This window comes from Gorilla gorilla, chromosome 1 (assembly GCF_029281585.2).
Source record: "Gorilla gorilla gorilla isolate KB3781 chromosome 1, NHGRI_mGorGor1-v2.1_pri, whole genome shotgun sequence".
Taxonomy (NCBI): domain Eukaryota; kingdom Metazoa; phylum Chordata; class Mammalia; order Primates; family Hominidae; genus Gorilla; species Gorilla gorilla.
The window spans coordinates 193,727,271-193,752,992 of record NC_073224.2 but is presented as its reverse complement, the minus strand read 5'-3'; the positions used below and the strand labels follow the sequence as shown (position 1 = coordinate 193,752,992).

The 25,722-nt window shown below is 52.5% G+C and overlaps 3 protein-coding genes across 15 annotated transcripts; 1 reads left to right on the top strand and 2 right to left on the bottom strand.

Moving 5' to 3' along the window:
- The first annotated feature begins 69 nt into the window (after positions 1-69).
- On the top strand, positions 70-21,572 carry TSPAN1 (tetraspanin 1). Of its 8 annotated transcripts, XM_055347886.2 has the most exons (10): positions 70-403; positions 4,438-4,944; positions 5,552-5,684; positions 6,124-6,188; positions 9,263-9,469; positions 9,667-9,741; positions 9,858-9,956; positions 10,033-10,188; positions 10,298-10,381; positions 21,287-21,572. In XM_055347886.2, exons 4-10 carry the CDS (start codon positions 6,132-6,134, stop codon positions 21,560-21,562), a joined length of 954 nt encoding a protein of 317 aa, XP_055203861.2. In that variant the 5' UTR covers positions 70-403; positions 4,438-4,944; positions 5,552-5,684; positions 6,124-6,131; the 3' UTR covers positions 21,563-21,572. The 8 variants fall into 8 exon arrangements, with proteins under 8 accessions (XP_055203861.2, XP_055203859.2, XP_055203860.2 ...); XM_055347884.2 differs by lacking the exon at positions 4,438-4,944; XM_004025715.5 differs by lacking the exons at positions 4,438-4,944; positions 21,287-21,572 and adding an exon at positions 10,564-11,036 and having other exon boundaries at positions 74-403.
- On the bottom strand, positions 480-1,542 carry P3R3URF (PIK3R3 upstream open reading frame). The gene is made up of 2 exons (XM_019017766.3): positions 1,223-1,542; positions 480-623 (listed from the first exon to the last, which is right to left on the bottom strand). Exons 1-2 carry the CDS (start codon positions 1,464-1,466, stop codon positions 580-582), a joined length of 288 nt encoding a protein of 95 aa, XP_018873311.1. The 5' UTR covers positions 1,467-1,542; the 3' UTR covers positions 480-579.
- On the bottom strand, positions 13,756-23,541 carry POMGNT1 (protein O-linked mannose N-acetylglucosaminyltransferase 1 (beta 1,2-)). Of its 6 annotated transcripts, XM_019017818.4 has the most exons (23): positions 23,403-23,541; positions 22,769-22,938; positions 22,055-22,169; positions 21,816-21,934; positions 21,097-21,162; positions 20,893-21,006; positions 19,926-20,043; positions 19,635-19,733; positions 19,356-19,483; positions 18,937-19,007; positions 18,646-18,721; positions 18,387-18,470; positions 18,257-18,298; positions 17,983-18,041; positions 17,601-17,673; positions 17,391-17,519; positions 17,181-17,306; positions 15,786-15,850; positions 15,539-15,583; positions 14,926-15,061; positions 14,556-14,639; positions 14,314-14,429; positions 13,756-14,052 (listed from the first exon to the last, which is right to left on the bottom strand). In XM_019017818.4, exons 2-23 carry the CDS (start codon positions 22,886-22,888, stop codon positions 13,791-13,793), a joined length of 2,247 nt encoding a protein of 748 aa, XP_018873363.1. In that variant the 5' UTR covers positions 22,889-22,938; positions 23,403-23,541; the 3' UTR covers positions 13,756-13,790. The 6 variants fall into 6 exon arrangements, with proteins under 6 accessions (XP_018873363.1, XP_018873342.1, XP_018873354.1 ...); XM_019017797.4 differs by having other exon boundaries at positions 13,756-14,429; positions 14,530-14,639; XM_019017809.4 differs by lacking the exon at positions 19,635-19,733 and having other exon boundaries at positions 13,756-14,429; positions 14,530-14,639.
- Positions 23,542-25,722: the final 2,181 nt, after the last annotated feature.

Sequence of the window (25,722 nt, the reverse complement as noted above, 5' to 3'; positions counted from 1 at the left end):
TCACAGTCAGTCACAGAGGCACATTAAATCACAAAGGCACATTCAGCCACATCTACTGATACTCCTATTCTCCCGGCCTCAGACACACACACCAGCAGCTACACCTACACGCTGACCATCACAGGCACACAGAGGCACATCCACCTCACATCCACCTCATACTTGTGTACTCTCAGGGTTCAGTCTTTCATCCTATCCCTCTCTGATCTGTGCCTCCCAATACCTTCCAAGATGTTTACAGAGACCCGTCTCCCTGTGCAGTTAGGAGTGTAAGGCAAGAGAGCCCCTACTTCATGGGGCAGATCAAGAGCTGAGACCAAAGATGGTCTATGTTGCTGACCTTGTCCTGTCCTCCTACTGTCTTAAACTATGATCCCTGCTGCGGTCACTGAAGCCTTTCCCTGTAAGTATTCAGCTGTAACCCTCCCCTCACACCCTGCATAGTCAGCTGGTTAACACCTCTGTGTGGAATAAGGCAGTTTGAGCAGAATGACTATATTTGTTGTTCACCACCCACACGGCCCCTAGGAGATGCAGGTCCAGGGCAAACCAAGCTTCTGGGCTAGCTTCTGGGCACTTCTAGAGGATCAGAAAAATCCCAGGTTGCCAGAGATGTCTGAGAACTGAGGAGAGGAAGGAGAGGGAAGAGTTTGAGGAAGGAAGCAGTTCTGGAAGTTCCCTGCCTCTTGGATTCAGCCCCTCCCCAAACCCTCTGCTTCCAGCCAATCCATCCTCCATTAAGGCTGTCAGCACTTTGGGGTGCCTGCCATCAGGAGTCCCCCATATATGTAGGGGTGCTATTTCACAGAGATCATCCTTTGGCGTGCCTAAACAGAACCAGGTAGGGAAATCTTCACTGGCTCTGGTTTTTTTTTGTTTTTCTTGAGACAGAGTCTCGCTCTGTCACCCAGGCTGGAGTGCAGTGGCGTGATCTTGGCTCACTGCAACCTCTGCCTCCCGGGTTCAAGCAATTCTCCTGCCTCAGCCTCCCAAGTAGCTGGGACTAAAGGCGCGTGCCACCACACCCGGCTAATTTGTTTTTTGTATTTTTAGTAGAGATGGGATTTCACCGTGTTAGCCAGGATGGTCTCGATCTCCTGACCTTGTGATCTGCCCGCCTCGGCCTCCCAAAGTGCTGGGATTACAGGCGTGAGCCACCGCACCCAGCCTAGTGGCTCTGTTTTTTATAACCCCACCCTGGCTCACAGGCCCCCTGGCTAACCTTGAGGTGGGAAGATCCACACTATGGTGGTGTCAGTGTGGGTGTTGTTGATACCCATGGCCCTGGTGGCAGGATTGATGGCTGCACTGCTGGCAGTTCGACCTCGGAGACCCTGCTGATATCTTCTGCGGCTACACTTGAACATCCTGGGAAATCGGGGCCTGGGCCAGCCCATACCTGGCCTGCGGTAGGGGGAACGCATGCCCTGGGGCCGAGGGCCACGGACAAGCCGAGATGGCCCCATGGGCACAGGGAGCTTCTGCAGTGTGCCTGGGGGGTGCTGTTGGCCAGGGTAGCTGAGGCCTCTATGACATACAAAGTCTGCATAAGGGCAGGGCCCTTTATTACAAGTCGTGGGCCCTGGCCCCTCCTCATGGGTCAGGCTCCTACACAATCTTCTTTATTGGGTCTGGCCTAAAAGCCAGCCCAAGAGCCAGACAGCCTCAGTTTGGCCCCTTGGGAAAAGAGGCCCTAGAGGCAGAACTCACTTCCTCACTTTCTCACTTATCCATATAGTAACAATATTAACAATGTTTTTTGAGCACTTATTATGTGCCAGACACTGTGCTGAGCACTTTACCAACGTTATCTCATTTAATCTCAGCTACTTTACAAGGATATGCCATCATTATACCTATTTATATACAGTCAATTCTCATTATTCCCAGTAATGTTCTATAAAGTCGCCACAAACACTAAATACTGAACAAAGGGTAAATGCAAGGTTAGGTTCCTGAAACCCTCTGGTCACAATATTTTTGTCAACTGATCTATACATATAACCTGATTTTATGTGTGGAGACACCTTATTTAATATATATTGTTGGCCGGGCATGGTGGCTCAAGCCTGTAATCCCAGCACTTTGGGAGGCCGAGGTGGGCAGATCACCTGAGGTCAGGAGTTCAAGACTAGCCTGGTTAACATGGCAAAACCCCATCTCTACTAAAAATACAAAAATTAGCTGGGTGTGGTGGTGGGTGCCTGTAGTCCCAGCTACTCAGGAGGCTGAGACAGGAGAATAGCTTGAACCCAGGAGGTGGAGATTGCAGTGAGCCCAGATTGCGCCATTGCACTCCAGCCTGGGCAACAAGAGTGAAACTCTGTCTCAAAAAAAAAAACATATCTATCTATCTATCTATCTATCTATCTATCTATCTATCTATCTATCTATATATTTGAGTCATTGACATTGAACTCACGGCCAACAGCATTGTAACTTGTGCCTGAATGAAACTTATCTAAAGCACGTATTTCCCCTATAAGGCACATCACAGCCTTCTTGCACTTAGAAACACTAGAGAGCACTTCAGCACTACAACTGGGGACCATTTTAGACAGTAAAATCACCAGCAAAAAACACCAAAAAATGTGAGAATATGCGTCACTAAATAGACCACCAAAAAGCACATTTGTTTACTCTATGAAAACTGAAATAAGAAGACAGAGAGTCCTCTTGTTCAACAGACCTCAGCTGGAAATACGTGTGTTGGACGGCTGAAATTTTTTGCCTTTCTGCTCATGTCCATGAATGACTGCAAAAGTACCACAAGTACTGGTTTGGGAATTACAAATAAATTTCAGTAAGCAGGCAAATTCACAGGTATGGAATCTGTGAATAATGAGGATCCACTGTATAAGGAAACTGGGGCTCAGTGAGGTGAAGTCACACAATTAGAGGCAGGCAGGAAGCAAATCCATGATGATCAAGATCCAAAACCCAGAGCACTTAACTCTCATTATTCTGCACTCATTCATTCAGGAAATGTTCACTGACAACTTCATATGTGCTGAGCACCAGGGCCATAGATGAATGTAATCTGATCCCAATTCTTCCTGAGAATGAAAGAGAAAGGTGCCAGGTGCGATGGCTCACGCCTGTAATCCCAGCACTTTGGGAGCCTGAGGTGGGTGGATGACTTGAGGTCAGGAACTCGAGAGCAGCCTGGTCAACATGGTGAAACCCTGTCTCTACTAAAAATACAAAAATTAGCTGGGTGTGGTGGTGTGCACCTATAATACCAGCTACTCAGGAGGCTGAGGCAGGAGAATCGCTTGAAACTGGGAGGCGGAGGTTGCAGTGAGCCAAGATTGCGCCACTGCATTCCAGCCTGGGCAACAGAGTGAGATTCTGTCAAAAAAAAAAAAAAAAAATAGACCTTCTCCTTCTCCTTCCACTCCTCAGTCCCTTCTTCCTTTCCCCCTTACTCTGCTCCTCAAAGGCCCCCTTCCCAACTTCATCCTCCTTTCTGTTCCTGGAGGACTCTGTGGGACCCTTAGTACCACCCCCACAAACCTCATCTTTCCCCCATCCCCTCCTCCAGCCTCTACTCTTGCCATCCTCAGTCTTAGAATATGACCTTGCTTCCACCAACTTCTAGAAACTGTAACTATAAACCGACCTGCCCTCTGCTCCTCCTCTTCCTCAGGTCAGACCAAGGCCTCTTCCCTTGCTCTTTATGGAAGCCAGCCTTGTCTGCCTCTTTAGAGATTCCATCAGTGTAGACAGTCTGCTTGGTGGTTAAGATGTAGACTCTGGTGCCAGACTAACTGGGATTGAATCCTGGCTCTGCCACTTACAGGCTTTGTGATCATGGCAAGTACCTGACCCTTTGGTGCTTCTATTTCCCCATATTTAAAAATGGAGATAAGAAAGTCTATCTCATGGGATGGTTGTGAAGAGGAAAAAAAGCCTTAATATATGCAAGACATTTAAAATATGATCAGTATTATTAGTGTAGTCTGTAATACTATTAGCCCCTCTCTCTTCTGTCTCTTCAGCTGCCTCCTTTCACTATAAAAACAAAACAAACTTAGAAATCCACTTCCTCAGCTAGGCACAGTGGCTGCTGATGCCTGTAATCCCATCACTTTGGGAGGCTGAGGCAAGAGGATCACTTGAGCCCAGTTCAAGACCAGCCTGGATAGCATAGCAAGACCTCGTTTGTTTAAAAAAAAAAAAAAAATTGCTTGAGTGCCGGCAAATACCTGTGGTCCCAGCTACTTGGGAGGCTGAGGATCATTTGAGCTCAGGAGGTCAAGGCTGCAGTGAGCTGTGATGTTGCCACTACACTCCAACCTGGGCAACAGAGCAAGACCCTGTCTCAGAAAAAAAAAAAAAAATCAACTTCCTCCATCTCATAGCCCCACTGCCTGTGACTCTCTCGACTTTGACCTTCTTGCTCTGTGCTCATTCCCTACTGTCCCTTCCTTCTAGAGCAGGAAGAAAATCTCACTTGAAAAGCCCAGAACTATTCTGTTACACAGAAGACCAGGAAACAGAAGTTTAAAACCAAGTCTAAGAAAAGTCCCCAGGGTCACACAGTTCATAAGCGACAGAGCCAGGATTCCAGCACCTGGTCTGAATGATCCGGAAGCCAGGACTTTTCCCCCGCACCTCTACATCAGGCGTGCTGGAGCAGGAAGCAGTCAGGCAGCCCCACTAGGAGTAACAAAGATGGGATCACAGAGCCTTGGAACTGGGGGTGGCTCCTTCATGAGACCATGGTGCCACCTACTGGCAGAAAGGGAAGGGGTGTACACAGAGCGCTAAGAGAAGACTGGGAAGGGGAAAAATAAAAAGATGGGGAAGGAGAGGAGATGGAAAGATGAAGGGAGGGGAAAAATGGGGAATGTGAGGTTTCATGGAGGGAAGAGGATTAGGAACTATTTGCTACTCGGAGGAGAGAGCGGAAGCTGCCAAATCTCAGTCATTTCCTTGAAAGTGAGTGAGAGACAGAGAAAGAGAGAGAGGGAGTGTGTGTGTGTGTGTGTGTGTGTTTGTGTGTGTGTGTGTGAGTGAGAGAGAGAGAGAGAGAGATACTTAAGTACGTACGTCAGATATTATTCTGTTGTTTGTTAGTTGCTGGGAGTCAGTCCACAAAGAATTTAGTGTGCGTGTGTGTGCACGGACGCACACACACACGTGCATTCAGGAACACTAGTACATGTTTATGTATGTAACTGGGTGCTTGCTGTATGAACATATGGATGGCAGCATGAGCAGATGCGTGTGCATGTGAGCATGAGCACAGAGGGTATGTATGAGTGTATCAGCAGATGCAGGGTAAGAAGCACATTACACTGTTGTGGTGGAGGGCACGCAGACATTCTGGGAAGCCACTTGCCCCACCCCTGGGCTGCTTCTTCTTGAGATCAGGAGGGGCGTTGCCCAGGGCTGGTGTTGCCAGGTGGAGGCCTGCTGAAGCAGTGGTTGTGGGGATCGGTCTCCAGGCAGCAGGGGGCAGCAGGGTCAAGGAGAGGCTAACTGGCCACGGGTGGGGCCAGCAGGCGGGCAGAAGGAGGCTTTAAAGCGCCTACCCTGCCTGCAGGTGAGCAGTGGTGTGTGAGAGCCAGGCGTCCCTCTGCCTGCCCACTCAGTGGCAACTCCCGGGAGCTGTTTTGTCCTTTGTGGAGCCTCAGCAGTTCCCTCTTTCAGAACTCGCTGCCAAGAGCCCTGAACAGGTAATGGGATAGGGATACAGATTATCCTGTGAAGTGATATCAATCTGGAAACAGGTCTGGGGAGCTGGAGGGGCTCTAATGAGGCTTCTGGGAGGGTCTGGGGTTAGTGTGGGGGGGAGCGCAGGATATACAGGTGCCAGGAAAGAGCATGGAGTGACCTGCAGCGTGGGAGTCAGGCTGGGTGTGCAGGTGGAGGAACCTGGGGTGTTAGGATCTCAGAGTGTCAGGTGCTGGTGGAGGTCTTGGGTAGTATAAAGGGGTAAGGGTGTTAGGATAGAAACTGGGAAAAGGTCTGTGTCAGACCAGGTACAGGAGAAGCTTGGTGAGATATGGGTTCAGGATCCTGGGGTCTGGCATATCTGGCTGAATATCTGAAGCCAGGGCCAGCCCAGGTGGGGCCAGGGGAAACAAGGCCCTAACTTGCACGTCTGCCTCCCAGGAGCCACCATGCAGTGCTTCAGCTTCATTAAGACCATGATGATCCTCTTCAATTTGCTCATCTTTGTAAGTATGGACATTGTGGACTCTTTGGGGCTCCCTATAGGAGCAGGTCACAAGCTGAGTAGAGACTAAGCTGGGGAATGGGAGACTGCTATGCCCAGGCTTCGTCCTCCATGTGTCCCCTTATGAGTGGGATGCAAAGGTCTCCCCAAATGCTGCTGATTCCTAGTCCCAGCAGCAGCCAGGCTGCCATACAGGTGCGTGTGTGAAAAAGGGGATGGAGAAGCTAGGGGCACCCCCTCTCTCCTGCAAAGCTTTAGCCTAGGCTTCAGGCAGGGCAGAGTAAGCTACCAGGAATGATTCTCCACCCTTTATAGGCACTGGGGGCCCAGAAAATAGAAGGGCTCCACCCAAGTTTACCTACCACAGAAGGAAATTCAGTACAGAGGAAATTCTTCTGTATGACGGGGAGCTGAAAGGAGGGAGGGCCTACCTCTCATCAGAGCAACAGCCCTTATTCATTCGACAAACATTCATTGTCTAGGATACCATGATGGGTGCTGGGGTGGCAGGTAAGCAAAGCCTTTCTCTGCCCTGAAGGATCTCAGCTCCAATAAGCCAGATAGGCAGATAATAACAACACAGTGTGTTTGGGCTTAGGACGGAGGTTATGGGAGCCTGAACTCAGCCTGGTTGGAGAATACTTCCTGGAGGAAATAGCTGAAGCTGGGAAATTGCACTTGGTGGGGGAGTTATAAAGCATGCATAAAGGGCCAGAAGTAGTGAAACTTGATATCGTTCAGAAAACCAGAAACAGATTGCATAGGGCATGTTTGAGAAGCTGAGCCATGAGGCGTAAATCCTGGAGATGGTGGTGGAGATAGGGAGAAACGGACAAAGTGGACAAAGGACAAAGCTCTAGGATGATGGCTGAGGGGTAGAAGAAGGGGCAAGGGAGACAGAGGTCTTGGAGATGACGCCCATATCTCTGGCATGAGCAACCCAGATGGCAGGGGGTGGGGCCTGGTTTGTGGGAGGGGGTGTCCCGCTAGCAGATGTGTACCCAGTGGAGGTGCAGCTCAGATTGGAGCTGGCCATGGGTATTTGAAAATCATTGCACACAGGTAGCCACTGAAGCCATGGGAGTGGATGAGAACACTTGGAAAGTGAACTCTGGGAAACCCAATTTATTAGGGATAAGCAAAAAAAAAAGCCACTGTGAAGGAGATGGAGAAGGAGCAGTGGGAGGGGGAGAGGAAAACAAGGAGAGCAAGCTATCAGAGAGGTCAAGGAGAATATGGCCCATGAAATGTCGACTGGATTTAGCACAGGATGTCACCAGAGACCTAAGCCACATTAGAGTAGGTTAGTGTAAGTGAAAGTGAGGAAGTGGGCCAGGCGCAGTAGCTCACGACTGTAATCCCAGCACTCTGGGAAGCTGAGGCGGGCAGATTAGTTGAGCTCAGGAGTTCGAGACCAGCCTGGCCAATATGGTGAAACCCCGTCTCTACTAAAAATACAAAAATTAGCTGGATGTGGTGGCGCATGCCTGTAATCCCAGCTACTTGGGAGGCTGAGGAAGGACAATCACTTGAACCCAGGAGGCGGAGGTTGCAGTGAGCCAAGATCACACCACTGCACTCCAGCCTGGGCGACAGAGTTTATGTATGTATTGATTAGTTTAGAAGCGTGGGTAGACTCTCTAGTTCTGATGTGGTCTGTGCCTTGGGCTTCCTTTGGCTGCAGGGAACTTGTGTTTTTGTTGTTGTTGTTGTTGTTGTTGTTGTTTCTTTGAGACAGGATCTTGCTCTGTCACCAAAGCTGGAGTGCAGTGGCATGATCATGGCTTACTGCAGCGTCAGCCTCCTGGGCTCAAGGGATTCCCCTACCTCACTCAGCCTCCTGAGTATCTAGGAGTACAGGAGTGTGCCACCATGCTCAGCTAATTTAAAAAAATTTTTTTTGTAGAGGCGGTCTCACTATATTGCCCAGGCTGGTCTCGAACTCCTGGGCTTAAGTGATTCTCCCACCTTGGCCTCCCAAACTGCGGGGATTACAGGCATGAGCCACTGTGCCAGTCCTGAACTAGTCTTTATCCCTGTATCTGGAGGAAGCAATAGGATTCCAGGGATTTGGACAGCAGAGGCTCTGCCCTGAGAGGGTTAAAGGCAAATCCGGTTTGATTTCTGGCCTCTGTTACCCAGACCTTGCCAGGCTGGGCAAAGCAGGATAGGGCAGACCTCCAGCTCCATGAAATTTGACCCTGCAGGCTAGAAGTCCAGCTTTCTGTCCTTGGGCAAACATGCCTGGAATCCAGCCACAATCTGCCACCTCACTTCCCGTTCTAGCCTCAGTTTTTATAGCTGGCAAGGTGGTGTCAGGCTGATTCATCCACTGAAGCCCTGGGCCAGGAGGCTTTCCTCTAAGATCTGTGGGAACTGTGCCGGGCCCTCCTCAATCTAGGCCTCAGAATTCCCCCTGAGGTTTGGAGTTGAGCTAGACAGCCTTTAAGAGAAGCTCTGGCTGTATTCCCACTGGTGCCTCACTTTCCTTTTGTGAGGCAAGGAGGTCTTATCTACATGAGGGGTGCGCCTGAAGCTGGTTTCTGGAGGGGAGCCAAATGGGGCCTCAGGTGGGTGAACCTTTTCAACCTCCTCCCTCTCCAAGGTTACCAGCAGGTGGAACCTCAGCCTCACCTCCATTACTATGGTGACTATTGAGCCTGTTCTGCTACCACCCCCGTCTCCACCTATCAGAGGACAGAGGTGTTCTAGGCACCCATCGCCCAGAAAGGAAATAGGAGGCTGGGCCCTCATCTGCCTATTTTCAATCCTAGCTATGTGGCAGGACCCTGGCAGCAGTGAGGGAAAGTCTTGCCCCTCTGCCCACCCTGAGGATATTTCTAGAACCCCTGATCTCCTTTATATCTGCCCAGGTGTGCAGCCTGGTCCTAGCTATGCATATCTCAGCTCCCATTTTTCTGGCTCTAGAGGATGTTTCCCTCCTTACAGGATGAGGTTTTAGACTCCCTAGCCAATAGAGGGAAGTTTCTCGGCTCCCATCCTTCTTACTCAGCTGTGTGGTAGTAAGCTACTTGCCAGCACTGTTTAAGGCCTGCCTGACCTCTCTCTCCCCAGCTGTGTGGTGCGGCCCTGTTGGCAGTGGGCATCTGGGTGTCAATCGATGGGGCATCCTTTCTGAAGATCTTCGGGCCGCTGTCGTCCAGTGCCATGCAGTTTGTCAACGTGGGCTACTTCCTCATCGCAGCCGGCGTTGTGTTGTTTGCTCTTGGTTTCCTGGGCTGCTATGGTGCTAAGACTGAGAGCAAGTGTGCCCTCATGACGGTGTGTCAAACCCAGCTCCACAGGCTGATGACCAAGAGTCCCCTCGCCCTTGACACCAGGCCCTGGGATTCCTAAACCCTGCTTTGGATCCCCCTAGGCTAAGGCTTCTGTCTCACTTTTCCCGGGGGGTGGATTAGGGCAAGGAGGGCATGAGGGACTGTCTCTCCCTAAAACCCAGACCCCTGTTCCCCACTCAGTTCTTCTTCATCCTCCTCCTCATCTTCATTGCTGAGGTTGCAGCTGCTGTGGTCGCCTTGGTGTACACCACAATGGTGAGACACTGGGATGGAGGAAGGGAAGAAGATTGGGCAAAACCCTGGGAGTGGGCTGTGGCCTGTGAATGGCCACCTTCTGTACCAGCCCCTAAACACTGGCCTGCCTCACCCAGGCTGAGCACTTCCTGACGTTGCTGGTAGTGCCTGCCATCAAGAAAGACTATGGTTCCCAGGAAGACTTCACTCAAGTGTGGAACACCACCATGAAAGGGGTAAGGTTGGCTGGGGGAGGTTTTAGGGTGGAGAGAAAGAAGCAAGGCCCCACCTCCACCTTCATCTTGTCTCCAGCTCAAGTGCTGTGGCTTCACCAACTATACGGATTTTGAGGACTCACCCTACTTCAAAGAGAACAGTGCCTTTCCCCCATTCTGTTGCAATGACAACGTCACCAACACAGCCAATGAAACCTGCACCAAGCAAAAGGCTCACGACCAAAAAGTAGAGGTGTGGGCTGGCATGAGTGGGTGGGGACTGTTTTCATGGCCTTGGAGTGGCAAACGGGGATGGGAGTAGGGCAGCTGCCAACTATAAATGCTCTTTTCTCTTCCTGAAGGGTTGCTTCAATCAGCTTTTGTATGACATCCGAACTAATGCAGTCACCGTGGGTGGTGTGGCAGCTGGAATTGGGGGCCTCGAGGTAAGCAGATGAGGAGAGGAGGCTGGGACTGGGACATGGGCATGAGACCAGGGCTGCTCAACCCATCTGAGGCCTCTCTGGAGGAAACAGACTTCTAACTGGGCCTCAGGTAGGGTGTCTATGGGACAGGCTTCAGGATCCCTATCATGTCCCCTCATCTCTCCCTGTTCCTCCCTCTCCAGCTGGCTGCCATGATTGTGTCCATGTATCTGTACTGCAATCTACAATAAGTCCACTTCTGCCTCTGCCACTACTGCTGCCACATGGGAACTGTGAAGAGACACCCTGGCAAGAAGCAGTGATTGGGGGAGGAGACAGGATCTAACAATGTCACTTGGGCCAGAGTGGACCTGCCCTTTCTGCTCCAGACTTGGGGCTAGATAGGCACCACTCCTTTTAGGCGATGCCTGACTTTCCTTCCATCGGTGGGTGGATGGGTGGGGGGCATTCCAGAGCCTCTAAGGTAACCAGTTCTGTTGCCCATTCCCCCAGTCTATTAAACCCTTGATATGCCCCCTAGGCCTAGTGGTGATCCCAGTGCTCTACTGGGGGATGAGAGAAAGGCATTTTACAGCCTGGGCATAAGTGAAATCAGCAGAGCCTCTGGGTGGATGTGTAGAAGGCACTTCAAAATGCATAAACCAGTTACAATGTTGCCAGGTGGATTCTTCATGTATCCTTGGGGAGAGGGGCCTAAACTGGCCACGGATTCCTGTGGGGCTGCCAACTCAGAAGGCCCTGGAAAGGAGGGAAGTAGGGTGGGGTTGGGGGTCAGAAGTGGTTATTTCTCCCCTTCATTTGGGTTCCAGGCCTTGGAGGGAAACTAAGAGGGATGGCTGAGAGGGCATGAAGAAGTACAGTTGGGTTAGGCCAGTCTGCCTCCTTGTAAACGGGAGAACTTTGGACTGAAACTACCCTCTCCTGGGTAGGGGCACTGGGCTGGAAAGCTATGAAAATAACAAGCTTGTGACGAATTCTTACCAGGGCAATGGGAAAGGGTCACTCCTTAGGTTCTGGGAAGCCCTTCAGGAGCCCCCTTCCTAAGGTCCAGGCTGCCTGCCTTTCCCACTCAGGCAAAACCCCAGATCTGTCCCTGCTTCTGGGATCTCAGCAAGCACTTCATTTTTTCTTTGCTGCTGGCCTACCTGGTGTTCTTCAGACCTCATCTCTTTTTCTTTTCTTTTCTTTTCTTTTTTTTTTTGAGACAGAGTTTCGCTCTTGTTGCCCAGGCTGGAGTGCAATGGTGTGATCTCGGCTCACTGCGGACTCTGCCTCCGGGTTCAAGCAGTTCTCCTGCCTCAGCCTCCTGAGTAGCTGGGATTACAGGCACCTGCCACCACGCCCGGCTAATTTTTGTTTTGTTTTGGTTTTTTGAGACAGAGTCTCGCTGTTGCCCAGGCTGGAGTGCAGTGGCGCGATCTCGGCTCACTGCAGGCTCCGCCCCCTCGGGTTGACGCCATTCTCCTGCCTCAGCCTCCCGAGTAGCTGGGACTACAAGCGCCCACCACCTCGCCCAGCTAATTTTTTGAATTTTTAGTAGAGACGGGGTTTCACCGTGTTAGCCAGGATGGTCTCGATCTCCTGACCTCGTGATCCGCCCACCTCGGCCTCCCAAAGTGCTGGGATTACAGGCATGAGCCACCGTGCCCGGCCACGCCCAGCTAATTTTTTATATTTTTAGTAGAGACGGGTTTCACCATGTTGGCCAGGCTGGTCTCGAACTCCTGACCTCAGGTGATCCACCTGCCTCAGCCTCCCAAAGTGCTGGGATTACAGGCGTGAGCCACCTCACCTGGCCTAGACCTCATCTCTTTTTTAGCCCTAACCATCCCTATGCTCCAGGTAGGAAACTAGGGATCGGAAAGGCCAAGCTACTTGCCCCATTCCCACAGGCTTCCGTGAAGAGCTCAGCCTAGATTTGGGCCCAGAACTCCAGCACCTGGTGTAGTCCTGGCTGACATGGTACTAGTTCCACTTGAAGGGGCAGCTGGCCAGAATGTCTGATATAGACCTGATCACTGTTGAGCCAGGAGTGAGAGGCCTGAGGGAGGCTATGGCAAGAGGATACAGTGTCTGCTACCAAGCAAAGCCCAGCCTAACAAACCAGTGCCCCTCCTTACTTCCCTTTGACCCCTGTAACTCTCTTCCTGAGCTTTTCCAGGGCAGCCCAGAACCACCACCCCCTTGCTGAGCCCAGAAAGGAAGAGGGACCTGGCCAGAACCAAACAGTGCCTTAGAGCTGGTCTGTGAGGGCCAGACCAGGAGCCTGCCAGGTTGCGGGACAGGGAGAGGAGCTAGCCTGCCTCACCCCTTCACCACCATACTGTGTCTCTCACACTTCTCCTCCGCCGTGTGCCTGTGTGGAGGCTGCATGGGATTTGTTTGCCCAGGGCGGGCCTCTACCTCATCATGGGCTAATTGCTGCTCAACCTGGCTGTTGTGCCACCTCAGGCACTATATCCAGCTCCAACAAACACTGAAGGCGTCAGGGTGGCGAGATATGTCCAAGCGACATACCACCCATGCTGTCGCCGAGTTGGGCTCCAGGCACCTGTGAAAGAGGCAGGGCAGAAAGCAGGCAGGAGGGCTGGAGTTCCAGCTGGAGTTCTGTACTTGTACAGAGGCAGGCAGACCCTTTCTGAAGAGGTGCTCTACACTCATCCTCCTGACATTAGGCCCTTCACAGATCCCTTAAATGTCCTTTTCCCTGCCGTAGGCTTTCTCATTCACTCCCTCTGGACAATCCCATCCATTTTCTGGTGCCTCTATGACTAACTTAGATCTTCCTAACCTCTTTGGGTTACTGGCTATGTGAGAATCTGATGAAGACCATGACCCATTTCTCCACAAAAATGCCCAGATAGAGAATTCTGAATAGCAAAGTGCTCTAAGGGCCATAGACACCCTTGCTCCTACATCTCCATCTGCACCCTAGCCCGTCTCTTGAATGATGCCTGCCCAGTCCTGTCCCATCCACTTCCTTCCCACCCCTACTATGCACACCTGCTCTCTCATTTCCTTTTCCAACTCCCCAGTATCCCTTTTTGTTCTCTCCTGCTCCGTCTCTGGGGACAGGTGCCCGGCCCAGGCAAGATAAGCAGGAACCCGGCTGGTGGTTAAACGGTGGGGAAGAGGTAGGGTGGCTGCTCCAAGCCTCAAGTAGGGCGGGGCTAAAGTCAAGCTGTCCTAGGGTAGAGTTGGGGAAAAACCTTGGAGTTTGAGACTCAGGCATCCCCTGGTGGCCAAATGGCCCCAAATGGAAGATAAACTCTGTGGAGGACAGTAAGGAAAACTCACCATCCAACACAAGTATTCTCTCCACCACTTCCCTCCAGCACCCCCTGACACACAAAATCACAATCACAAGACATCCCTAGAGGGCTTCTCCTTTTTTTAATCAATGACCAACTTATCCAGCTTTGGAAATCTGGACAAAGAGAAGGCTGAGAGGAGGCCTGGTCCAGTGTCTAAGGGTCTCTGAGTGAGTCTGTGTCAGCATGTGGGCCCCAGTTGGGCCTGTCCATGGGTTGGGCACAGCAGTTTCCTGAGTAAGAGCCAGCCCCACCCTCAGGGCAGCATTCCAGCCCAAAAAGAAATCCAGGCCCTCCAGGTTCGGCCTGTTTTCAAGGCCCTCAGGACAGTCAATAAATAGGTTAGATTCTGAGCCAGGCCTGGAAAGTGAGGGTATTCAAAGGGCAGGATGAGCTGCTAGGGATCGCAATGATTCCCAGGTACTCTCCTGCCCTTCTCCAACAAGGAAGTAAATAAATAGACTTTTAACTCAGGAACGGGGTGTTGGAGCAGGGGAACCCTCCCCTTGGAGTTAGTAATTAAGTCTCATGTTAAAAACAAGGTAGCCCCAGCCCCTACCAGCATCTACAAAATCCTACAGGATGGAGGGAAGGGCTAGCCAGCCTGGGGGTACACAGTACCCAGCCCCGCAGGGTCCTGGAGGAGGTCTCATGTCTGTTCTGGGGCTCCTGGGGCTCCCTCCTCCTTTGGGGGTGGCTCCAGGAAAATTGGGGTGACTGAGGGTGGCTTCTTCACTCTGGGAAAATAATACAAGAATGTATAGAGAAGAAGCCATTAGCTATATCCCTGGATCTCACTAGGCCTCCCGTTTCCCAGGGCAGAAAAGGGTCACTCACGAGTAGGGGGAAGCCGGGACCCCCACCACCAGGAAGTGGTTCTTCTTCCGAAACAATCTCCACAGGCCCCGATGGTTGCCACGCACATCCAGGTCCCAGATATGGAGGCACTAGTGAGGGTGGGATGGAGACAGAGACATGGGTCAGAGAGCTGTAGGGAGGGGTCACTGAAGACCCTTTGGCCCAGCCCCCACCCCTCCTCAGAAACCACCTCAATTTGTAAGAGATAGCATCTTTTAGAACATGAATTTGGACAAGGAGGTTGGAAGAGGTGTTCTAAGAGTATAAAGAGGAGGTTCTGAGGTTGAAGATTCCAGAGCAAAGGCTCCCTGGATCTTGGGGCAGTATGTGTGTGAGAGGGAGGGGTTCTCCAGGGTGGGCATGGTATTGGAGCACCTTGGCAAGCTGGGTCCAGGTGGTGAAGTCATCATCTTTCTCCATTCGAATAAAGGCCACGTAGGTGTGGCCCTCTGTGTCTGGCAGGAAAGAGTCTTCACAAGGGTTCTTGCTGTGGTCCAGAACCTCAGCCTCACTGCAGTAGAGGGTGGGAGAATATAGCCAAGACAGGGCCCACTTCATGGGTGTGTCCCACAGGACCCTGTACTTGGTTGAATGCTCTGCTGTTGCCACCTTGAAGTTCTTTTTTTTTTTTTGAGACGGAGTCTCGCTCTGTCGCCCAGGCTGGAGTCTCCTGCCTCAGCCTCCCAAGTAGCTGGGACTACAGGCGCCTGCCACCACGCCCGGCTAATTTTTTGTATTTTTAGTAGAGACAGGGTTTCACCGTGTTAGCCAGGATGGTCTTGATCTCCTGACCTCGTGATCCACCTACCTCGGCCTCCCAAAGTGCTGGGATTACAGGCGTGAGCCACCGCGCCCGGCCTGAAGTTCCTAATGTTTGAGATGAGGGCCCTGATTTTCATCTTGCACAGGACCCTGTAAATTATGGGGCCAAGATCCCCAGTATTTGACTCTTTGCTCCCTGCTACACCCCAATTGTCCTAGGCCATACCTGAGCAGCCTGTGAACTTCCACTTCATAAGCTTCTTTCTTCAGACTGAAGAGGAGGGAGAAATGGGTCAGGGGAGTGGGCAGGCCCTCAGGTCCCATGGGTAGCACTGAGCAGGGCAAGGGGTCACATGGGAATCTGTAGCAGCAGGGCTGGAGTAAACACACAGGCCCAGCATTGGAAGGGACTTTCAGGGACTGGCCTCCAAATCTCCTAGATATCCACCCCTTGCCCTGCTGCCAGCCCCAACCTGTCCACATTCCTGAGCTGGACACCTGGAACCGTGTTGAACTTGTGCTTCTTGAAGTAGGCCTCCTGGAGTGGGTATGAGAGTGAAAATCAGCACCTCACATTGTCTGGCCCACACCCACTTGCTGACCAGCCAGACATCTATAAGACACACAAATGAAGTCCTAGACCTGTAAAGAGCCCTCTAATTTCCCACTGTCTTCTCCATCCTCTTTGCAGCATCCTCAGCAAGCTCTTACTAGCTTTAATTTGGCCTCCACCATTGCTGGAGAGCTCATGCTGTCACGGCAGCTCACACTACTGCACTACAGACCCATGAACTAGCAGTCCCTGCCTCTTGTAGTTCTCCCTGGGCCTGCTGTTCTAGAGCCACAGATGTCAGAAACAGGCCCTGCAGGAGGTGGTGGGCAAAGGGACGGGCTGGGCTGGGCTGGGAAGGAAAAAACTACTTTGACTCTGGTACTGAGAGTGACCTGAGGGAAGCGCCTGCCCCTCTCTGGGAGAGGAATGGGGCTCGCGTATTAGTCAGCCTCTGAGGGACCTCTGGCTTCTAGGAGGTTCCAAGCTGGACGCTATTCATTCCTTTGGGCTGGGCTGGCTCAAGGCCTCCCTTGCTGTAACTGGGGAATGGTCCTCTGAATGCAGCCAGGTGGGTTGGGGGTACCTAAGGACTTCCCTGTTCTCCTCAGGCTGAAGCATAGGCTCCAGCACTTGCCAAAACAGGAAAGGGCAGAGATTGCAGGGCTGGACCAGTACTTAGAGGCAGAAATACTCTCCCCAGACACCCACAGTCTAGTGCTAAAAATAGTAAAAATAAAAACAATACCAGCTAACCCTTATATATGTTTATAATTCAAAGCATTTTACATATATTGATTCATTTAAACCTCAAAATATCGTAACCCACTGAGGTAGTAGTATTTTATCTTCTTTTTTTTTTTTTTTTTTTTTGAGATGGAGTCTCGCTCTGTCACCTAGGCTGGAGTGCAGTGGCGTGATCTTGGCTCACTGCAAGCTTCGCCTCCTGGGTTCACGCCATTCTCCTGCCTCAGCCTCCCAAGTAGCTGGGACTACAGGCGCCCATCACCAGGCCTGGCTAATTTTTTGTATTTTTAGTAGAGATGGGGTTTCACCATGTTAGCCAGGATGGTCTCGATCTCCTGACCTTGTGATCCACCCGCCTCGGCCTCCCAGAGTGCTGGGATTACAGGCGTGAGCCACCGCACCCAGCCCTTTATCCTCATTTTTCGGATAAAGAAACTGAGGCAAAAATAGGATAGCTCTTTCCCCAAGGTTACATGGCTAGCAAGTAGCAGAGCTAAGATTGCTTCAGAGTCCATGTTCTTGTTCTTGACTGTCATGCCACACTGTGCCCTGCTCCCTGCCTCCCACTCACGTGAAAGTAGCCATTCATGTTGAGGCCGACGATGCCAAAGTGGTAGGATCGGGAAACGTCAGGGATGATGCACTCTCGGCCCCGGCGTTGTTCAGGCATCCGCATCCACATGTCCCAATCCCAGAGCTGGCAGACACGGACCACGATGAAGGTTAAGATGTTTCGAGTTGGTAGGGGACTCCAGCCCCCTCACCCTACCCTGACAGTTACCTTTTCTGGTGTAGGCCACTTGGGCTCAAGCTCCTCCTTGTACAAGGACCTCCTGAGCACCCAGCCCAGCCCAGGCATGGTCTCCACACGGTACAGTAGTGCTGGGTCCTCAGCCGTGTGTTCATACCCCTGGGGACAGGGGGCCATAGTGGGAGGTATTAGCTGAGGCGTCATAAACTCGCCTGCTAAACCCTGGTCATTCCAACCTACCTGGTCATTCCAGGCAGAGATGCAGTATAGGCTGTCATCCTCCTCCAGTAGGTGGATGGATTGGCTCAGGAAACTGAGAGAGGCAGGGTCAAAGAGTTCAGGGAGGGACAAGGATAAATCTAGTCACACAGAGATGCTGGAATTGCTGGAGCTAGGTCTCAGGAGCACCTCCTTCCTGGAGTACTTCCTTCCCCCAAATCCCCACTGTCTCCATTCATCCACTCTACCTTCAACAGCAGCCCCAACACCTGCCATCCTACCTTTGCCCAGGCTTCGCCCCCACTTGTGAGCTCATGTCCTCCAGAAAGCTCTCTAGGACACCTCACTGACTCTTTCCCTGCAGACTGAGGGACCTCAACTGAAACCTAGAGACTCCCCTCACCTGAAAAAATCCACAGCAATGTCCAGGTCCTCTTCCAGAACCACAGCAAACTTGGCCTCCTAGAAGGGGAATGGGACATCATGGTCCCAAAGGGGTCTCTCCATCCTGTGGTCTCCTTTGCCCCCAACCCTCTTCTTGCAGGCAGCATTACCCCCATTTTCCAGATGTGAAGGATGAGGCCCAGTGAGGGGAAGAGCTTGCCACGTAACAGGCCCAGACCTTATGCCCATGTTTCCCCTCTCCCAGGCCCAAGAGTTGTATCCTTAGTACTCACCGGAAACAGGTTGAAAGTGGCAGTGAGGCTGGCCTTGTAGTGCTGGGAGTGGGGTGGGAATAGGGCACATGAGCTTTAGGGTAGAAGGCAGAGCCAGGTGTCTGCCCATCCCCACTTGCCTATGCAGTACCTGAGACACGCGGGCATTCTTGATGCTGATGGGAGTATGCTGGATGCCCCTCAGACCAAACAGTGCCACCACATCCATGGGTTCCTGGGGGACATGGCCACTGCTCACCATGTGAGGTCACTTTCCCCCTGCCCACCTCTGCAATCCAAGGCCTTCACATTTCACAGCCCTTGCCTGGGCGGTCTCCCTTGCCCGTCCCTGGCAATCACTGCTGCTCCATGTTGTACTCCACCCGAGGCACCCCCCAAGTCCTGCTCACCTCATAGTAGCCGTCAATGAAAACTGTTATCATCTGAGGAGACACCCCCTGGGCTGAAAGCAGAGAGCGCAGCATCCTGGGGAACCCAGGAATAGGTTAGGGTCACTTCATCACCCCCCAACTCAGGCTCCTCTGTGTTTACAGCTGGGCCCAGATTCCCTATGTTTACCCACAGAGGTGAATGCGTCTAGAATCTATTGCCTTTCTGCCCACCTCAAGAGTTCCTCCTGGAGGCAGATGACCTAAGCACCCTCCTGTTCAGTGCTGGGTATAGCCCATTCCCAGACTTACCTGTACAGGTAATTGGGTCGGTTCCCTGCAATGACAGCCACAGGCACATTGAGGACCTTGTTGTCTGGGAGCTGTGAGAGAAATAGCATTTAGCTCTTGCCTTATTCCCCCTTCAAACTGGGATCCCCACCTAGGGAAGACTTCTCAGGTGAGGGTAGGTGCAGACTGGAGTAGACACGGAAGGGATAGAGGATCTTCCCTGTTCTGGGCTCTCCACACACTCAGCCCAACTCTAGCGCTGAGCTTTACTCACATGGCGTGCCCCTTCACCCCAGCCCTGTCTTTCAGAGCGCACTGTAAATCCTGCCCCTGGTTCTCTCCCAGGCTCAGGTAGGGAAAGCCCAACCTAGATCATTCCTGGGGCCCCCCTGCTGAGCTGGGAAGGAGTCCAAACCTCACTGTCTTAAGGCCCCACTCACTGGGTCAGGGCTGAACTCGATGGGTGTGGGGTCCTTGCAGCTGCATACACTTCCATAGCCCTCAACTTTGCTGCAGAAGCGCCGGCGGCGACGGTTCAGCTCTGTGTCTGCCCAGTGGCACTCTGCCTCTGAGGGAAGGATGCGGTTGTCATGGAGGCATGGGGCCAGCAAGGTTTGAAGAGCCCCAGGCACACAATCAAAGGAATAAAGCTCCACAGAGAGATCTAAATGCCCACCCCCAGCCCAGGCCCTGCCCCATCCATGATCCACTAACTCCACCTTCTGCTGAGCTCAACGGCACATCTGTCTTCAGCAGGACTGGGTCCCCCCAGGAGGAGAGGGCAGGTGACTTAGAATGTTTCTCCCCAAGGACAGGACCTGGCAGGAGGCAGGAATGAGGGCCATGGGGGCCCAGACACCAGTTTGGGGGCTTTTTCCCATCTCCCTGCCTACTTTCATCCAACCCACTGCCACTGGCTTCTATTTGTTCCCCACCCCACCCCATCTCCTAGGGTTCTGCTCCTCCCAGGCTCTTGATACTACAGAGTGGATGGCCTCTGATGCCGGCACCTCCTTTTCGTCCCACGAAGGCCCATGTGTCCCTCCAGCCCAGGGCAGGGCCAGCCTGGCTGCCCAGGCTCCTCAGCAGAGCCTTGGCTGTGTCCTTGAGGTGGAAGGAGCCCTCATCCTGGGGGACCAGAGAAGGCAGTTAGCCTGACTGGCATGGTTCCAGGAGACCTGGCCTCACAGAGCACCAACTATGTAGCAACCTTTTACTTAAAATAGCTCATTACATTATTGCAATAACCCTCTATGGTTACTCTCTTTCACAGATAAAATAATAACTGAAGGCTTAGAGATTCTAAGGTCATCCAGCTAATAAGTCCTTTCCACAAACCCACATGATCTGCACCTCTCTCTCCCGCCACTCTCTGCCTTCTTTTCTCACCACTCTCCTACTCTCCTCCCTTATTCTGCTCCACCTCGACTAGCATCTTTGCTGTTCCTCAAATATGCCGTGTACCTTCCCACGTTAGGGGCTTTGCACTTGCCATTCTTTCCACCTGGAATGCTCTTCCTCCAGATACTCACCTGGCTCACTCCTCAATTCCTCAGCTTTCTGCTCACATATCATCTCCTTGCAGGGGCCTTCCCTTTCTAAAATGTCCCCTCCCCTCTATCATTCATTATCCCCTGCTTTATTTTCTTCTTTATACAAGTTATCATTTACTAGCATTATCCACATTTACTCGGCTGTTTCTGTTGACCTCCCACTGCTGGAATATAAGCTCCATGAGGGTGGGGACTCTGTCTTGTTTCCCATTGTATCTTCAGCACCCAGAGCAGTACCTGGCATACAGCTGTTGCTCAATAACTATTTGCTGAATTAATACAAATGTTAAGGCTGAGATTGGAACCTGAGTAACCTTCCTTCAGAGAATCTTCCCACTATGTTATATGAGGGGCAGAGAAGCCGGGGCTAGAAGCAGGGTTGGAGCTAGGGAGTAGGGGTCAGGGTCAGGACAGAATAACTGACCTTGACAGTGCAGATGAGCACTCGGCCGGGCGCTACCATGTTGAGGAATAGCACCATGGCCTCATCCTCATGAGGTGAGTACGTGTCAAACACACGTTTTGCCATCACGTGGCCCTGGCAGGGGATATACTTCTGGTGAGTTGGTGTCATCAGCAAGAAGAGCCCAGCTCCAGCCCTCTGGGTCACCCACCCCTAGAAACTCACCGTGGCCTGGTTGAGGACAATGACATGGATGCCCCGGCCCTGCTCCCGGGCCTCATCCTCCAGCACCTACACAGTGGCAGAGACAAAGTCCAACTTTTCACTCTGGCATTCAAGGTGTCTCTGTCTTAGGGGTACTTAAAACACCAGCTGCTTGAAACATCACCTCCTGCCTATGCTTCTGTTCACACAGTTCTTTTCCAACTCAGCTCGAAGGCCACCTCTTCCAGAAAGCCTCTATAGCACTCCCATCAGAAGAGATCACGTCTTTCTACAACCCTCCCCTCCACGACTTTCATGGCTCTTAGAGCCTCTGCTGTCTCTGCTTCATCCTGGAAGTATCACAATCCTCCACCACACTGAACCCCTCAAGGTAGGGCCAGGTCTGATTACTTTCAGGTCCCCAGTGCCCAGCACAAGGCTGAGGCCAAAGAAAGGACCAGGGGATGGTTATAAAATAAATCAATGAATTGACTGCCTACTATTATGAATGATTACTTTTGAGATCCCACTACATACAAGACACTTCACAAACTTTTCATTGAATCCTGACAAGTAGAAATCATTAGTCCCAGTCTATAGATAAGGAATCGAGGACTCCAAAGTCACACAGCTAGAAACTGGCAGAGTTGCAGTTCCCACTTAGGCAGTAGACCCTGCTGCCAGTGGACCATGCCCTGAGCAGAATAGAGTGACTGTACACCAGACCCTGGCCCACTGACCGTGGTGCCATCCACTGCCACATATACTTTGCTGCGACTTGAATACACCTCTACGTCCAGGACCCGCCGGGGACCACTGCCTCTGCGCCGTGGGGGCTCCAGGCGGCCTAGGGCCTCATCTGTGGGGTACAACAGGTCATGGAGATAGTCTCCTCAGCAGAGTCTCACCCCTTAGGGTCTGCCTGCCACTCCAGCTGTGAGATCCAAGGCCCCCTACCCCATCCTTAGCCTGGCCCTACCATAGTCTTGCTCTGGCTCTGGGTCTTCATTGGCTTCACTGATGGCTCGCCGAGTGTCCAGGATCAACTTGATATTGACAATGACAGTCACCAGCAGGAAAAGCACGGCCCCTGTCTGAGGGGAGGGGTAGGGATGATTAAGAGGAGCACCTCCTTCAGATCCTAGAGGGTCTTTCTGAAAGGAGGGCCCTGGCTGCAGTGAAGACATCCAGAGAAACTGGGTCCTGTCCCTTCCTCTGTCTGACCAGGGCCTAGTTTCACAGCCACTTTCCCCAGGGAACCTCCCCTGACACTTCCCCCTCCATTAGGGCCCTCCCTACCCAGTGCTCCTGTATTCTTCTATTTGAGATCTTGATTTCCTTGATCCCCTCCATTGTTGGTTTCTAGAGATGGAGCCAGGCCCAGGGACCCAAGCGGGGGATCAGACCTGGGTCCTGGCCCTAACTGCCTCACAGGGGTGTGCCTCTCTGCAAAGCCAGCCTGATCAGACTTCAGGCTTCCGTCAGAAGCTTAGAAGTTGTACTTGGGTTCCGATTCCAGAACTTTGGGTTCAAATCATTACCTATAGGGACATGACACATAGAGGTCTCCCCTCTAGGAACCTGCTGCCCCTTTCCCACTGGGGCTGGCCAACAGGGGTCCCAGTGCCTGATTTAGGTGGGGAGGAAGCTGGGAGGGAGCCCTCGGTGGGGAGGGTTTGGGACATCTCTATACCTGACAGAATCTCCGCAGGGCCCGCTGGTTTGTCAGTTTATACTTCCAGGTAAGGTACCAGCTCCGCTTCTTCCGAGCCCCAAAGGGCTTGATGAGGGGGCTGGGCTTCCAGTCGTCCATGCCGGATTGGCGGGTCACCAATGTCCTGGCCAGCCCATGACTTCAGGAATCTGAAGGGACCAGAGGGCCACATGGGGTAAGATGCTCCTCCCAAAGTCTGATGCCTTCTGGGGAGATGAGGGAGGACCTCCCAGCAACTCTTCCCTGCAAGCACCCATACTGTGTGACATGGGGAAAGTGGCTCAACTTCTCTGGGCTGGCAGGAAACCCTTCAGTGGGGTTGGATCACCTGGAAATTCCCTGAGACTGGAGTAACCCTCTGAATCAAGGCTGTCCAAGGGTGGAGGCCAAATAATCGGCTCAAAGTTCATTAGCCCCTACAAGGACCAAGCTCCAGGCCTTCCCAAGCCTGTGGTGAGCAAAGAGCGACCTCTCCTGCCCCAGTCTTCAACCCTCGTCCCATCCTATCTGCCCCAGCTTCTCTCCTCCTCCCAGGGCCCGGAGCCGCCCGAGGGCTCAGGAGACCTGCACCGGCAGCGCTACCCGTTCCGGACCCCCACGCGGAGGCACTCACGGCTTAGGGGCCCCGGGCCCCGCTCGGGCCCCGCTAGGGCCCTCACTGCTCGGCCCGGCTCGCCGCGGCCTCCGCCTCCTCCATGCCGCTTGCGGCCCCGCCCCGGCCTGGCCCGCCCCCCCGCTTCCGCCGCCGCCGCCGCCGCCGCTGCCGCGGGGTGAGAGGGCGACGGGCGGTGCTTAGGGCGGCGGCGGCAGCGGCAGCGGCAGCGGCAGCGGCAGCGGCAGCGGCAGCGGCAGCGGCAGCGGCAGCGGCAGCGGCAGCGGCAGCGGCAGCGGCAGCGGCAGCGGCAGCGGCAGCGGCAGCGGCAGCGGCAGCGGCAGCGGCAGCGGCAGCGGCAGCGGCAGCGGCGTCGGGGTGTCAGCAGCCAGCGAGTAAGGCGAATGCTCAGACCGTGCTAGGCAGCTTCGCAGCCCGGCTGGCTGGTGGGGCTGCCTGCACGATAGCAGCCCGCTCCCCAGCACCGCCGATGGCACGCCCGACTCCAGTCAGAGACCTAGCACCTTGGACCAGATCACAGGGCACGCCAGGGTCAGAGGGGCTGCAACCCTTGGACACAGCGCACACACCACCCGCCCCATACCCGTCCTGGGCAAGGCCGTTACCTGGTCCTGGGGCATGCACAGCTATTGGAGGCCAAGGGAGATTAAAATCCAGGTTCTGTCACTGTTCTAAGCACCTTACTGATGATGTTTAATTCCACAACAACCCCATGAGGTAGGCGCTATTATCATTATTATTATTATTTTTTAATTGAGACGGAGTCTCACTCTGTCGCCCAGGCTGGAGTGCAGTGGCACCATCTCGGCTCGCTGCAACCTCCGCCTGGGTTCAAGCGATTCTCCTGCCTCAGCCTCCTGAGTAGCTGGGACTACGGTCGTGCGCCACCACACCCAGCTAATTTTTATATTTTTAGTAGAGACGGGGTTTCACCATGTTGGCCAGGCTGGTCTCGAACTTCTGACCTCAAGTGATCCGCCCGCCTTGGCCTCCCAAAGTGCTGGGATTACGGGCAGTGAGCCACCGTGCTGGCTATAGGCGCTATTACTATCCCTGTCACAGATAAAGAAATAAGACCTAATATCACAAAGCTAGGAGAGGTGGAATTGAAACTCAGCCTAGCTCCAGATTCTGCTCTTAACCACTGCACTCTGCTGGCAACAATACATAAGAATTGCCAGGTTTAAATAACATCATACATAGAAAGCAGTTAGCTTAACACAATGGTTCTCAAACTTTAGCTTGCGTCAGAATCACCTGGATGACTTCTTAAAACAGAGGTGCTGGGCCCCATCCCTAGAGTTTTAGATTCAGTGGTCTGGGGCAGGGTGGGATTTTGCATTCCTAAGAAGTTTCTAGGTGATGTTGATGCTTGTTTGAAGTGGATAGCCATAGAACAAACAGTTTTAGGCAGGGGAGCAATATAATCCAATTTCTGTTTTAAGAGAACCTTTACTTTTTTTGTGGAGAATGGGTTGGAAGCAGACAGAGGAAGCCAGAAGACCAGTTAGATTTTTTTGAGCTTTCTGTATTCCATCTGCTTCCTGAATGGTGGGGTGATATCCCCCAAAATGAAATGTTAACAGTACTTGTCTTAGGAGTTAAAGAAATAGATGGTTTTCCTAGTAAGTATGTATAAGAATGGAAGAAAACCCAACACATTTTATTACATTTGAAAAGATGTCCCGGCTGGGCACCATGACTCACGCCTGTAATCCCAGCAGTTTGGGAGGCCGAGGTGGGCTGGTCAGTTGAGGTCAGGAGTTTGAGACCAGCCTGCCCAACACGGTGAAACCCCGTCTCTACTAAAAATACGAAAGTTAGCTGGGCGTGGTGACAGGCGCCTATAATCCTAGCTACTCAGGAGGCTGAAGCAGGAGAATCGCTTGAACCTGGGAGACAGAAGTTGCAGTTGAGATTGCACCACTGCACTCCAGCCTGAGTGACAGAGCAAGACTCTGTCTCAAAAAATAAATAAATAAAAATAAATAATTAAATAATTAAAAGATGTCCCTCAGGGTTCCTTCCTGACCCTCTTTTCTCCTCAGACTGACTCTTCATGGATGATCTCATTCTCTCATGACCTCTGTTAAAAATCTAGATGCCCAAACTGACATTGGCAGTTCTAACCTCTTTCCTGAGCTCCAGGCTGCCTGATGTCCAGCAGGACATCTTCACAGGCCCCTCTAACGCAACAGCACAACTTCTGGAATCATTTCCTTTCACTCCTAGATTTCCTGTGGGTTCCCCTCCTCAGTGAACTGCACCAGGCCAAACAGCTGGGAGTCAGTCACCCTTGACTCCTTGTCTGTCTCCAGTG

What these genes read in the sequence shown, in the direction of transcription:
- P3R3URF (XM_019017766.3), bottom strand. Translation starts at nt 1,466, where the DNA reads ATGGGGCCATCTCGGCTTGTCCGTGGCCCTCGGCCCCAGGGCATGCGT. An exon ending in GTGGATCTTCCCACCTCAAG is followed by an intron (nt 624 to 1,222) that starts GTTAGCCAGGGG and finishes TCCTCTCCTCAG; the next exon opens with TTCTCAGACATCTCTGGCAA.
- TSPAN1 (XM_055347885.2), top strand. Translation starts at nt 6,132, where the DNA reads ATGCAGTGCTTCAGCTTCATTAAGACCATGATGATCCTCTTCAATTTG. An exon ending in TCTTCAATTTGCTCATCTTT is followed by an intron (nt 6,189 to 9,262) that starts GTAAGTATGGAC and finishes CTCTCTCCCCAG; the next exon opens with CTGTGTGGTGCGGCCCTGTT. An exon ending in GGAACACCACCATGAAAGGG is followed by an intron (nt 9,957 to 10,032) that starts GTAAGGTTGGCT and finishes TCTTGTCTCCAG; the next exon opens with CTCAAGTGCTGTGGCTTCAC.
- POMGNT1 (XM_019017818.4), bottom strand. Translation starts at nt 22,888, where the DNA reads ATGGACGACTGGAAGCCCAGCCCCCTCATCAAGCCCTTTGGGGCTCGG. An exon ending in GAAGTTCACAGGCTGCTCAG is followed by an intron (nt 15,062 to 15,538) that starts GTATGGCCTAGG and finishes CCTCTACTGCAG; the next exon opens with TGAGGCTGAGGTTCTGGACC. An exon ending in CCTGGACCCAGCTTGCCAAG is followed by an intron (nt 14,640 to 14,925) that starts GTGCTCCAATAC and finishes CACCCTCACTAG; the next exon opens with TGCCTCCATATCTGGGACCT.